Source organism: Typopeltis vanoorti, chromosome 5 (genome assembly GCF_054136105.1).
Source record: "Typopeltis vanoorti isolate ZY-2024b chromosome 5, IOZ_Tvanoo_1.0, whole genome shotgun sequence".
Taxonomy (NCBI): domain Eukaryota; kingdom Metazoa; phylum Arthropoda; class Arachnida; order Uropygi; family Thelyphonidae; genus Typopeltis; species Typopeltis vanoorti.
Window position 1 is genome coordinate 90099420 of NC_143553.1, and position 15529 is coordinate 90114948.

Sequence of the window (15529 nt, forward strand, 5' to 3'; positions counted from 1 at the left end):
GATACTTAAATTTATCCTGCTTAAGACTAAATGGTGATCAGTTCTTATATCAAATCCCCTGCACATTTTTGTGTCCTGAAGTGTGAAGATATCATTATCAACAATAACACAGTCATTTCTTTTAATTAACACAGAAACACAAGGAATAAGCAATATTATTTATCTGAATTCATCATAGTTAATTACAGGATAGGACACGAACAATGGATTGATTTGAAAACATAAGAGCCACATGATGCTATACATAAAACACACAATAGCATAACTGAGGAAATGTTGCAATATTAATTATTTATTAGCTTTAAAAAACTTCAGTGATGTGTGATTAGAATAAGACTTTTCTATATCTTAGAGAGGCAGTCATTCTGATTTAAGTTCAGATCGTGAAGCAAGGCCTCAGTGCTTTCTTTAAGCAAATGTTCAAATTTATACCGACATCAATGTAGCAAGCATGCTTCAGACCATAGGCTGCCTAGTTTAAAGGAATGTGGGATGTTAAATGGATGACAATTTGGATGGGCCAGCTAAACCTATCCAAATTGCCAGCATTCTTATTTTCAGTGTCCATATCCATGTGAATACCTAATAAAAGAGTACACCCTGAGAAGATAAGAACTGGACAGAAGAAAAACTGCGATCAGTTTCTGTATTTTGTACAGGCAATATGGAAGTCTCCTCCCATTTATCTAATTTCAACTCTTAAGCTATCCTCAGGAAAATATGTTACTACAAAAAACAATGAATCAATATACGATCTAATTTCAATAAACTTCTTTGTTGAAAACGAATTACCACATACACAGACTAAGTATCAATAAATGCTCACAGATACTATTACTTTCTATTCTTTCAACTTTCAAGCAATGTTGTGTGCTAATTTTTTTCATCGTTCAAAGATGGAATAACTTACCATTATTGAAAGAGCATATGATTTCCCCCCACACACACACACACTAATTCTAGCATTTTCTCAGTTTATTATCTGGTAAAAATTAAGATTTTTTCCCCCCTTATTTTTTTCGTAAATCATTTTCATACAGCATCATCAGTTTGTACACTACCTTCATATAATAATTCACTTGAACAACTAAAGCTTAAACTTCCACACAGAATGCCTATGAAAAATACACGTTGCTTCCAATTCCAGGTTCTAATCTCCATTCCAAAATTAATAATGGGTAAAAGTACAGTAAATTAATCTTTAAAAAACATCTCCTTTCATTATACTCTTTGAAATAAAGACAGCAATATATCTTTCATTAAATACACATAGCTTTCTTACAGAGGGGGTGCTTAAGGGTCAAAGATGTATAACTGAGAGGAGATCTCCACATAGCCTTTAAAGGAATGTGGAGAACTGATCAAGGCTTCTGACCTAACGTCCAATCTTCACCTTCTCGTGGTATACAAGAAGGTGAGGATTGGACATTAGGTCAGGGAACCAGGGCAAACAGTGAAAAGTCAGCTACTGGAACAAATTATAGAACACACCCCAACTCAACATCACCAGTTCAAGATTGGTACTATCAATACAAGAAGCTGGAATGGCAAAGAAATGGAGCTAGCTGAGGAATTGGATAAGTATCAGATCAACAATATATGGGTCTGAAACAAAAGAAACAAAAACTGGCAAGATCTTTCTGAGCAATAAATACAAAGTGTTATATTCAGGCAATGACAATCAAGGAAAAGAAGGAGAAGCCATAGTATTCAACACTAAATACAAGGCTAATCTTGAATGGCAGGCAATTTCAAGTAGAGTGTGGGCAAATATCAGAATGGGAAACTGAACAATGAGACTTATTTGTGCCTATGGTTTCACAGAAGGTTCTACTATAGAAATGGAGGACTTTTTTGAGGCTTTAGAGAAAGCAACTGACACAATGAAAAATTGGTCCTTGTTGGAGATCTAAATAGCAGAGAAGGAAATTATGGTCAAACACAGAAAAATATTTTGGGAAAATTTGGAGAAAAGAGCAAAGCTAATGGCATAATAATGAGCATAATAATGGCAAATGCCTGATGGATTTCTGCTCAGGACATGGACTGGTTATTACTAACACCATGTTCCAACATAAAAATGTGCACAAATTCACATGGAGAGAAGAGGCAAGGAATAAGAAAATCTCATTGACTATGTTATTGTTGATAGTAATGTTTTCTCCCTGGTGCAGGACACCAGAGTGTACAGAGGATTTGAAATTGGAAGTGATTACTATTTAGTCTTGAGCAGGATAAAATTGAATTTCATATTGAAAAGAAGAACATGTAAGAAAGTTTTAAAGCAAATAAAAGTTGAGCAGCTATCAGATGTGAACTGTAGACTAAAATACACAAACATTATTCAAGAAAAAAAATGAAACAGTTTGCAAACAGGAATCAAACCTTGGAGATTCAGTGGCAAACTCTGAAGAAAACATTGGTTAATTCAGTCAGAGAGGCACGTGGTGAGGTCTGCAAAGATAGAAAAATCAGAACTCCATGGTAGACACAGGATGTTAAAGAGGCAGTGAAGGAAAAGAAGAAAGCATATCAAAAGTTACCAGCAAATAAGTCAACTTGTGCTCCTAGAGAATACAGAGACAAATGTAAGAAAGCTAAAAAAAAAATCAAGGGAAGACTTTGGTAAGAACATAGAAAATAAATATCAAGAGGGTGGCAAAATATTCTGGAGGCTGTTGAAAAAGCTCAGCAATGGAGGAAAGAGTGCTGTAAAAGGAATTAGAGATGATAAAGGTGACACAAAAACTGGTAAAAAAGATATCATTGATTTATGGAGTAATTATTTCAAAAAATTATTAAACAAAACAATCAGTGACAGCACAGTAGTAAAATACACTCAACAAGCATGCAATGTGGAATACATATCCATACTTGAAGTAGAAAAAGCCATCAAAAGCCTGAAATGTGGAAAGGCAACAGGAGTAGATGATATTTGACCAGAAATGCTCGAGTATGGAGGTATAAAAGTCTTACAGTGGCTGCACCACATAGTTCAGAGGGCCTGGACAGAGGGACAAATTCCAGATGATTGTATATGGGTATTATGAGAGTTCAATAGAACTCTCATGGTACCCATATATAAAACGGGAAATAAAACTGAATGTGAGAATTAGAGATATTTCTCTACTGAGTGCTCCTGGTAAGATTTATGCCAGGATACTTGAGAAACAGTTGAGAAGGATTGTGGAAGGGAAGCTTGGTGAAGAACAAGCTGGATTCAGGCCAAATAGAGGCTGTCAGGAGTAGATTTTCACTTGACGACAAATAGTTGAGAAATCATGGGAATATAACAAGGTGTCAAAAGAAAAGCTATTCAAAATGCTTCCATCAATGTAGTCAATGTACAGTGTCAATGGAGCATTATATCAAGCAATACATAGTCTCTATTTGAGTTGTAAGTCAGCAGTTAGAATTGAAAGAAGTACTAGAAGATGGTTTAATGTTAAATCTAGTGTCAGACAAGGATGTACATTATCCCCTCTGTTATTTATTATCTATATGGATTACATTATGAAGGAAAACGGTATTAAACCTGATATCAAAATTGGAGATGTTAATGTCAGCTCTTTACTTTATGCAGACGATGTTATACTTGTAAATAAATCCACTACAAGTCTGCAATATCTCTGACTAAATTGAATAACTGTTGTAATAGATGTGGTATGAAGGTTAGCAATAAAAAGACAAAGACAATGAAAATAGGAAGAAGCATTGAAAATATCAACTACATTGTGAATGGAGAACCTATAGAACAGGTAAAACTACTTAGGCATGATTTTTAGTGAAAATGGAAAATTAAATATGGAAATAGACAACAGAATCAATAAAGCTGGTATGGTAGGAAGTCAAATGAATAAATTTAAATGGAATAAGAGAGAAATTACTTGAAACACTAAATTAGCTGTATACAAGACAGTGTTCAAACCAATTTTAACTTATGGATCTGAAAACTGGGTTAGAAATAAAACACATGACCAAAGACTAGAGACCACAGATATGAGAGTCCTGAGAAAGATTAGAGGCATGAACAGAATCAGTAACAATATCATATTAAAAACAAGGATATTATGAAAGAACTCAACATTGTTAGCATCCAGGAATGTTACCAGAGCAAATCCCAGGCAGAATGGTCACTTGCTAATCTTTCCTTTCCCATTCTATAGGAAAGGAAAGATTAGCAAAACAAGTGTTCTCTGCCAGGTTGGCAGGAAAAAGACCCAGAGGAAGACCAAGATATAGGTGAATTGTTACAGTCAAAAGTGCCTTAGAAGATAGAAATATAAATATAAAGTCTTGACAGGTAACAGATTGATTTGGAGGAAAATTGTAGATAGGAAGTTAGTAATGATGAAAGTTTTTCATGTAGTACTATCATATCCTGTACACCCCTTGAGGACTCATATCAGGAATTTGATGATGAGCTTTCTAACATTTTTTCCAGATATCAATGTAATGATGGGTTACAAATAATCAAAATAAACAGAGTGAAACAGAATATTTCAATCCATACACAACAATAAAAATGCGCAGTACTGGAGGTAGTCAGATCTGACATGATATGCTCAATAGGCAAACATATAAATAGAATTACATGTATAAAAAAATTAAAATTTAGTTCTTGTTTTCTCTCCAATACTATTTATCCAGTAATACTATTTATTCAACACTACATATATTAGATAAAGATTCCAAAAATAATCAAAAAGGATTATTTTCCAGATTTTCTTACACAACTTTTCTTTTAAAATGTTGTTCAAAACTAGATGGTGATTGTTTACTATTACAAACCTATACTCCAGTATTATGTACAAGTCTAAAGTTATCACCTTCAATAATAACATAAAATACTTGTTTCTTGTTATGCTCTCTGTGATTTTATTTTATGGGAGAATCACATACAGTGATATTCTTGGACCTTGCAAAACCGTTGATAGACTACCACGCGATAAATTGACAATTCCCAATCTAAATTAGTTAGAATGGGAATTGTCTCTCTGAATTATAGAAGCAAATTATGTGAGGGACCAGTGGCTTGCACCAGGGTTCTGTTCTTGGGCCTTTGCTATTTAAATTGTTTGGAAATAATATATCATGTGGACTCACTGGGTATCTTCAGTTGTTTGCTAATGATGCAAAGTTGGGGAGAATTATAAGTAGCACTGCTGATATATTAATTCCCTTTAGGAAGATATGAATAGCCTTTTGACTTGGACAAAGGAGTGGGGTTGTAATTTTAATATTAATAAATGCAAGGTGTGTTTATTAATATTAATATAAAGTTACAAAGACTGCACATCACAGTGCTACTATGATACGAAGTACTCTAACATGTAGCGATATGGAGGTGGTTGTGCTAATGTATAAAGCACTGGTCAAACCACACTTGTGGCTATTGTGCTCATATTTGGTCACCTGGTTTTCAATGTGATGTAGAAACATTGGAGAGGGTCCAGAGAAGAGTGACCAAGACAATATGAATACTCTGGAATGCTAGCTATGGAGAGAGATGTTGAAGAAATGTGGATTGCAAAGTTTGGTGGATAGGAGGAAAAGAGGTGATATAATAGAGATGTTTAAATTATTGAGGAGATTTTATCAGATTAATCCAGAGGGTATTATAAAAAAAGAGTAGAAGGTGAGTGGGGAAGAACCAGAGGCCATCCTTGAAAGTTGTGTAAGAATGTGGTGAAGAGGAGTGTGAGGAGTAGGCGTTTTACATGGAGAATTGTCAGTGAATGGCATTACTGATATATGGTGTTAATGCAGGGAGTGTTAAGGATTTAAAGATTCATTTTGATAGTTTTGTTGCCAGTTGAATGAACCTCCCACGATGAATCTGCCAACTCCATGGAGGGCGTAAGAATAACATGATGCTAGTAACGAATAGTTCTCAACATAAGTCTATCAGTTGTTACCATAATAAATCTGTCATGTTTTTTTTTCGAAAAAAAAACTGTAGGTCTGGAATTATCTCCTATCCTGCTATTTGGATCACCAAGAAAGTCCAACTTTTCCTTTATCTAGAATGTGATCCCTAATTATCCAAAAATTTATTTTCTCTGTGCATGCACTTTTTCTGCTGTGTGTGGTATGTGCATATTGAATGTTTTTGATTTTCATGTATAACTCTTGACATTCCTAAATAATGGATGTTAGAATAATCAATTTGCAAACTTTCCAATGATAAAACTCTTCTTCCTTAAGAAACTTATATGAAACACAAAAACTTTAGAATATGTTTAATTTTTTTTTTTTTTTTTTTTTTAAGGAACTGCTGAGATTTCTTACTTCTTTAATCTTTCTCTGTACATTTTCTTGATGCTTCTTTCCTTTTTCATGAAATTCAATACTCTGAAAAAAAAATTCAAATGCCAAAATATACAGGCTATCAAAAATACATAACTCATTATTATGTTTAATTATTATCAGAATAATTCAAAAACATAATTTAGATTAAAATGCATGGTTATTTTGAAACCCAAAGCATTTGGGATTCGAAATAAACATGTATTTATTGTATCACGTTTGAACATTAACTGTATTGTGGTAGACAAAACGAAAAAAATTACTAGTCATTGTCAGAACTGTTCACATTTCATCGATCAATAGACTTTATTCAAGTGATACTGAAATATAAACTTTCTGTAATATTTTATTTAAACAGAGAGAGGAAGAGGGGGGAGAGGAAAAGAAGAGAGAGAGAGGTTGGATGTTGAAATCATATTTGTAAGCACATTCAGCAGAGTCATCCAACGGCATAGTTATTCAACTAGCATTTTACCCTAAAAAATGAATTTATATTAAATAGCCATGTATAAATTTCATACAGTATCAGTAAAAAGCCTCCTAAAACAACTCTTGAATAAGTGCAATTATAGTGTAAACATATTAAAAGGGATTATACAATAATCTAATTTATTCAATGGTGCCTGTAATTTTTTGTAGCACTTATTATTTGAATATCTTTAATTCTATAACTTATTATGCAATATGTTTATGCATGCTGACTGAAAAAATTGTTATTTTGAGATCTTCAGCAAATCCAATGTAATAATGCTATACTGTTTTTTCACAAACATGAGATAGACTGTAAGATAAGACTGTTGTTAAAGTGGGTTCTTTTTGATATTTATAAAGGGAAAGAATCTCGTAACAGAGATGCAAATGGTAGTAGTGGAAAGAGTTTGTTATTTACGCTTCCTACAGTGTTGGTTTTCACAGTTATGAAATCTTATATTTTATCTGGAATGTTAAATACTGTAAAAAACAGTTTTTTTTTTTTTAGAGTGAGTTAGATATGTTGGATTGTCCCAACACCTAATATAGATATTTGGATGTTAGAAGGGAGGAATTCAATATTCACATAATTGAAACTCAAATAATGGATGTTAGAATAATCAATTTGTGGACTTTTCAAACGTTAAATAGAAGCTGAATGTTCAGATAATGGGTAAAACTACATAATGGACATTGGAACAACTGATGATCAGACTTTTTCATCTGAAGTTCATTACCTGCAATTTAACCTATTATTCAGACACACCGAACTTCAGCTAACAATGAAAAATTCCAAAAATCAATCCTTCCAAAGTCTATTATTTGCAATTCTAATATATGAAAAATTATTATTACTACAACACAGGCATTTGCCTCCATAACTCAGTCAGTATAGACAAAGCCCTTTAGTCAGAAAGACCTGGGTTCGATTCCCGTCCATGACACGAGGAACCTTTATCTGGTTTCTTTCGACTAAAGATGAGTTAGCTGGTCTCATATGGAGGAGGAGGATTTTTTTTTCCAACAGGAAACTCAGAACAGGCAAACCAGCCCTGTGAACACACGTGGATTTAGAGTCATGAATATTGCCCTAAAGAGATGCAGCAGAGGAGTGACAAACCGGCAGCATTAAATTCATCGTAAATACCTCATTAGGGGGAAATCTACCCATTCTAAAGGATCAATGAGAAAAATCAAACACAGGCATCTCCAAAGACTCATTGCAGAAATGAGTTTCATGCTAACTATCAGATTCACAAAATAACTATCATTTGTGAACTCTTTCACTAAAATAGCATTGACAACCAATTACAGCAGCATATTCCTCTCATTCACTAATCTTCAAGCAAAATGCTAGTGCTCACACTTTTACTAACCACTCTTATACAATTTCTATATTCTCTTCTTCTGAGTCATGTACTGAAAAAATAATTATGCACCAATCTCATAAAACACTTCAGTAACATATATTTCTATCATATCCCCTTTTCTGCACAAATCTTCAATCTATGCTCATAGGAACATTTCATAGCTTGTCAATATCTTGGTAATTCACACTGAGATCTTTCCCACCATTTTCTCATCCTCAAGAAATACATGCAATCAGTCTAACTGGACAAGTGGTTAGCATATCCACACTGCAACTAAGTGGCTGAAGGTTTGAATCCCACTGTGGACATGGAAGTTTGTGATTACCTTTAAGCAGGAGACATATTTTATAGCCTAGTGAGACTACTGACCCACTTATTGGAGGCCTGAAGAAGCTAAAAAAAAAGTTCCATGTTTAGTCTCTAGAGCAGTTCTGGACTATGTAAAAAAAAAATTAAAATACAAAATAAAGAAATATTATTACTATTATATGGGCACCCACATGAAGTACATAGACTCAATATGGGAGGTCTACTAACATCAACACTAACCATCAATACCTGTACCATACCAGCCATATTTTGCTTTGAACTTATTCACTGATAGAGTACTCGCAAATGACTCTTGCAAATCATTCCACTCATTCACAACTCTCGAAGCAAAAAATCTGGTCCTCACATCCTTACTTAATTCCAGTTTTCTTCACCTTGGTCATGTACTGAAAAATTTCCTCCATGTCAATCGTATAAAACTCCCTACATCTCCATCCCTCCCCTCCCTGCTTACCACCTATCAACCAGTCTCTGTAATCCACAAATCTTCAATTTCTCCTCATATAGAGCATCTTCCACAAACCTGCCAAACTCTTAGTTACTACTTGCCTCTGGATCCATTCCACTCCTCCCCCCACCACCACCACCACTGGCTTCTCCAAGAAACTCAGACAAACAGATCTGTAAGCAATAATCCAGATGAGGCTTTATCAAAGCAGTACAATAATCTGTTTATCTTTGCTTGTCAGAGTATATGTATGTGTGCTGTTTTGACCACATCTGCAATATGCCCTCTGAACTTCAACTCCTCATTGACCCCCCCCCCCAGATCCTTGGCTTCATCAATTTCCCGGAGTAGAGTTTCATCATGACGTTACACAGCAGGTAATCTTTTCTTCTCAAAATGCAAAACCTTAAACTTTGTCACATTAAATTGACACCTATTCTTCTCTAACCATACTATCAGTCTATTTAAATCACCCTATATATAAAATTTAAAAAAAAATTAAAAATTCTTAACCAACTCATTACAACCTTGTAGTACTAATGTACTACAGGGTTATAATCTTTTATGGGTGGGGGGTCAAAAAGGCTAATTAGCATGCAATAGTGGCAGGTAGGACAAGTCTTATAAAGAAAGATTAATATGGCTATATCAATCTTTCTTTATAAGGCTTGTCTCTACCTGTCACTATTATTATTATTATTAATTATTAAGAAATACCTCCAAGGAGTCAGGCCATACACTACACGCAACAGCTGTCATGCTTGTTCTTGAATTCATTCACGCTGCTTTCACACACAACATCCAATGACAATCCACTCCAATTATTCACCACTCTATGAGAGAAAAATTCTAGATCTCATCCCCCCACCCTTCTTGGCAGCATTCATTCTCAGCTTCTAAGGATACCCTCTTGTCTTCTCCCCGCTTTCCATAAAATGAAAAATTCCATCAACTGAAATCCTGTATGACCCTTTCGGAAGTTTGTAAGTATCAATCATATCATCCCTCTTTCTCCTGTTTGCTACTGGCTGCAGTCTACAAATTCTCAATCTGTCTTCATAATCATTCCACAATCCTGATATCATTTTTAACACTGCTTTGCACTCTCTCTCACTGTATCAGAATCACAATGGAAACCAGGAGACTAGACCTGTGTGCAATCAAAGCCTTGTAAAGAAGCAAAATGACATCTTTACTTTATCTTTACATGTCACAATTTGTTTCAGCATTGCAATTATCTTTTGCATTGTTTTTGCAATCTTTGTTACATAGCCCCTGAACTTTAACTTCCCTCCAAGAGCCCTTTCTTGATCAGTTTCTTCTAGCATAATCCTACCAATATAATACAACATTGGATATCTAATGATGCCAAAGTGCATGACTTTACATTTACTGACATCTATTTTTCCATGCCCACAATTCCATCCTATTCAAAATCATTCTGCATATCAGCCACATTCCTGATTACCCCTACCTATCTTTGCATCATCAGCAAATAGCTATGTTACATGTCTAATTCTTCCCAATGTCATTAATGTACAGAATGAATAACAATGGAGTAAGGACTGATCCTTGTGATACACCCCTGATTACCTTAAATCTTGCAGATTCATAATCCCCATATACCAATTTTTGATATCTGTCCATCAGTCATCCACGCTAATCCAATCCCATATTCTCCAATTTATGTAACAGATGTCCATGCTGTATTCTGTCAAAAGTCTTAGCAAAATCTAAAAGTATCATGATGTATCCATTCTCCTTGTCTAGCTCAATGGTAACATTATTTTAAATGTGAGTGAGCAAGTTCCTAAAACATGACCTTCCCTTAGTAAACCCATGTTGTCCATCACAAAGTATAGATTCTCTGTCAACCCATTTCAAAATGTGAACACTAACCAACTTTTCCAAAATCTTCACCATCACTCCTGAAATACTGATTGGTTGATAGTTGGATACATCGGTCTTTGCACAACCCTTGTGAATGGGATTTCCATACATTCTTTTCACTCCTGCAGAATCTTCCCTGTTCTGAGACTTGGATTATATAGTCTGGCAAAAGGAATAGCCAGTTCAGTTGAACAATATTTTAGCATCTTTGCTGATATCCCATCAGTCTCTATTGCTGAATTCTTATTCAGTTTGTACAACATTTCTAATACTTCCTCCTCATACACCTGAGTTTCTTCATCCAGTGAAGAGATAGCAGTGAGTTCAATGTTGCATACATCAGGTTGATAGCTTTTAGCAAAATGGACACTCATTAGTTGAACAACCTCTTCTGCATCTGTAACCCTCATGCCATCTGAATTTAGAAGAGTTATTCTTTAACATTCATTCTTTCTTTTACTTGCAGCATCCTTTATTCTTCAAACTCTCAAGACACATTCTCATATTGCATCACTTAAGTAATTTTTAAATGCTTTGAATACCCTGTCAATATTTTTCCCATCCAGCATACCATTCCACTGAACTCAGGATACTCTTCAGTTGCTCATATTCCTGCGTTTTAATTCAGCACGTAACCTTTTCTGAATGTAACATTCATAAACTTAGTCACTTCCCAAATGAGTACTGCATGATAAATGTCAACACCCAGAGGCAGAATAGTTACATCTTTAACTGAAACATCCTCTGACACTATAATCAAATCTAACACTCTTTGATCTCGAGTTCCTTCTGTCACATGCTGCTTGAGGAAGTTTTCTTGAAACAGCTCAATAAATTCAGTTTCACTCTTCACATGAGATTTTATTGCTACCCAATCAATGAGATAATTGAATTGGGTAGCAATAAAATCTCATTATGATTACTCTTTTTGTGCCCATCATCTTTATTTGGTGATGCAGTTCTTCATCTCTAGCAACTGATCCACTAGGTCTTTCACAAGGTTATTTTGGAAAAATGATCTTTCATATAAAGACAGAATCTGCTTTTACATAAGATTTGGCATATTCTCTTGTGACAAATCTTATATGGAATTAAAAATTTGCTAATAAAAATATACCAAATGACATTTTCATTAGCAGATTCTGATGTGGAATATTATCAATGCTGAAATCCACATAAATCACATTGCAGCAAATTATGATCATTTATTCATAAAAATTAAGCTGTTTTTTTTTTTCATAATCAATCTTCTCTTACTAAAAGCTGTGCCATGCTCAACAAGAGACTCCATTTAAGGATATCATTGACAGGATTCCTAATTAATTTTCCCAGTATCTAGTTTATAATTCTTTGTTTCAAGCAATGAACCACCCTTATAAATTGGAATAGCCCATTGAAACTTTCAATCACAAAGTTTTTATCTCAGCAAAGATGATATCAAAAGAGGAATAATTAACAACAGCAGACAACTGATCACCAGAGGCGATATCATTCCCATCCCAATTTAATCTGTCAAATGATTTAAGATAATTTCTTCCTTCTTCCAAGTTATGTGATTAAGCTTTTCATGCAGTATTCCCTCTTCTAACTAGTGTTCATGTATACACTCAAAATATCTAGCAAATTTCTTCATAATTATGGCTGGAGCATTTAAATTTAATCCTGAGAAGGTGTTTTTGTTTAATTTGTTTCTATTCTCATAGACAGGCTTATACGTTGGTTATGCATTATTAAAACACTTAAGGAATAGAACAACGTAGTTAAGGATATAAATTAAATTAAACTTTAATAAATATTTTCCGATATTTCGGCAACGTCACATTGCCATTTTCTAAAGGAACTTACAAAAATGTTACGTGCACGTAGGCACTACAACACAGAAACTGGGAATGAAGAGATGAAGCTATTGTTCTCCTAACAGTCCTGATGGTGCCCTCTAGCAGGCTAAGTAGGTGTTCTTGGCCGTTGGGCTGAAGGTCTGCAGATGTAGGCCTCCCAAATTTGGGGCAGTCGCATACAACCAAATTTGTTGAGGTTTGTAGAATTTCTTAGGGCTGAGGCTGATTCCATAAAGAGTCTTTCAAATTTGTATTTGCTACGGCGTATCACTGTAGCTTTCTTCCACCGTATTCTGTGGTGTGTATCCAGAGCATGGTCCGCAAGCCCAGAATGACTGTATTTGTGAAAACGGATGTAGTCCTTGTGTTCTGAAATTCTGATATTCGCTGTCCTGCCTGTTGTTTCTATTGTCCTTACTTCTTTTTTTATATATCTAAAAGCTTTATGGATTGATGTAAACATTCTTAGTTATAATTAAGCAAATTTTTATTTACAATCTTTAATGATTTAAATACTAGTCATCTTTTTTCTATCATACTTAATAGTGATTCATCAAACCTATATTTCTTCCAGCTTTTTATTACACCTTACTTCTTGGAGAACATGATAATTCCTCCAATATATTCCAGATTTGTTATTAAATGTACTTCTTGGAATTACATTTAATAACAAATAAACATTAAATTATGAAAATATTCTTAAGTGTTACCCATTATTAGCATCACTTCCATTAAGCAATCCCTCACAGTTAATACTTAAGTCTCTTTATCATGCCTTCAGATTTAGTTCTCTTGAAATTCATTGAAGGAACGAGGAAAAGTTAGAAAAACAGTTTTTTTATGCCCAGAGCCAAAATGACTCAGAGGAAGACAAAGAGCTAGGTGGATTGATTCAGAAGTAACTTAGAAGGCAAAATGTTAGATACAACAATACTGGAGTGCTGACAAGTAGCAGATTAATTTGAAGGAAAATTGCTGATAGGGGATTAGTAATAATGTAAACTTAATCATGTAGTACTGTCATATGAGCCTGTATACTCCTAGAGGTATGCATTATTTGCCCTCTAGGGTGAATGATGAAAAATTCTCAAAATGCAAAAGCAATTCCAAAATACAAGTATAGTTTTTAATCACCAGTGGGAATATTTTCTACAGATTAAAATTTTTAACTGTTAATAACTTAACATATAAACCTAGAGGAACAAGGAATAGGGGATGACCAAGAAGAAGATGGAATGAGTCTGGAACAGGCTACTTGGCCTAGAACCTGGATAGGAAGAAGAACTGTTAATAACGTTAAAAAAACCAAATTCTTTAAAATCATCATAAATATTCCTACTTACAGCTTTATTATCTGCAAACCAACATTTGCATATTTCACAAAACTTCCTTGGAAGGGATTTCCAATATTCTGACCTACAGAAAAAAAAAAATGTTTGAATAACTTCATAAACATAATGCTTTTGCTCTTATCAATATTATTGAAGTTATGAAAGAAAACACAAATGCTTGAATTTATTTAAAAATGAATTTTGCTCATTCCACAATTATGAAAATTAAAAAAAAAAATAATAATAAAAACATTTCACTACATACATCTTGCCAGGCGTAATTCATAATACCCCTATTTTCCATAATGAAATTTCGGAAAAATGAATCAATTTAATCTCTGTAACGATTAGTTAATTTTAATATTCTGCAAATGAAAGGAGGGCATCACTAATCATCAATCGACTCCTTAGTAAGGACATTAGTAAGTATAAAATCCAAATGGTCGATTGGTAGAGCCTCTGCTATTAATGGCTCAGTTAAGTAAGTTTGAGCACGGTTAGTAGTTGAAAGGAGGCCAATCGTTCGATGCTGTTGGCACACTCTCCCTCGATGAGTCTTTGGACTCCCTGGAGGTGTCAAATAATAATAATAGTTGCTATACATCAGCCGTAATATGCAAACACATTTAAAGAATTTAGTCAGATACTTCAACTTAAGATTTTTGAAAATAAACACACTGCAGCGTTTAGCACAAAGAAAGATTTCTTTAAATGCAAAATTTTGTGGTTAAACATCTTTAAATTAACTTACATTATATATTATAATAAAACACTAGAAGTCTGACTTGAAGAGAAACGTTTCGGCTTCATTTGACAGAAAGCAAAAATCTATGGGAACTCATGTTGAAGTCAATCTGGAACATAGTGAGTTTCAAGATTACTCAGGATCACACACTTAAATCTTTGCTCTGGATTCATGGCTATTTTCGCACAAAAGAATCACATAATTTGCACCGTTTCAAATATACCATACCGACATACCGACACAAGCACCTACTTACTAACAAATCTTGCTCTACGACCACAGCGCCATCCATATTTTTATGATCCGATTGCTACTACAAGACCATCGATTCAGTAACTTACAAAAGCATTGTAAGAATGAAAATTCCAAATATAATAATAACAGACGTTAGGGGCTATAACGGCCTCAACTACTCCGCGTAAGGAAATTAAAAAAAAAAAAGCTAGCGAAATTTTTAAAAGTCGTCTACTATCTTTTATTCACCAAAAAATAAAAAAAAAAGTAGACCAGACTCTTTTAGCCAACTAACCTTCGGAAAGTCTGGTAACCTAGGTTTCTTGGGGATGAGGAAGCAGTAAAGACGATCTAGAGGAGAGTGACCAAGATGGTGAGTGGCTTGTGGAATGTTCCTTATGAGGATAGATTGAGGGTGAATGGATTGAAGAAGTTGGGTTGATAGGAGGAAAAGAGAGGATACGATAGAAACACTAAGTTGCTTAAAGGATTTTATTAGATTGATTCAGAGGAAATGCTTCAACACTTAGTTAGATTGACCAGAATAAGGGATCATCCCTGGA

At 34.3% G+C, this 15529-nt stretch overlaps 1 protein-coding gene across 1 annotated transcript in view; it reads right to left on the reverse strand.

Annotated features, from left to right (window-relative positions):
- The window catches only part of LOC150106640 (WW domain-binding protein 4), an 80764-nt gene extending 65779 nt beyond the window's left edge, over window positions 1-14985 (reverse strand). The window contains exons 1-3 of the mRNA XM_090392593.1: window positions 14739-14985; window positions 14000-14072; window positions 6292-6354 (exon numbers count right to left, since the gene is read on the reverse strand). Coding sequence (XP_090248719.1) covers window positions 6292-6354; window positions 14000-14072; window positions 14739-14740 — 138 coding nt within the window. The 5' untranslated portion in view covers window positions 14741-14985. The remainder of the gene's footprint in view (window positions 1-6291; window positions 6355-13999; window positions 14073-14738) is intronic.
- Window positions 14986-15529: the final 544 nt, after the last annotated feature.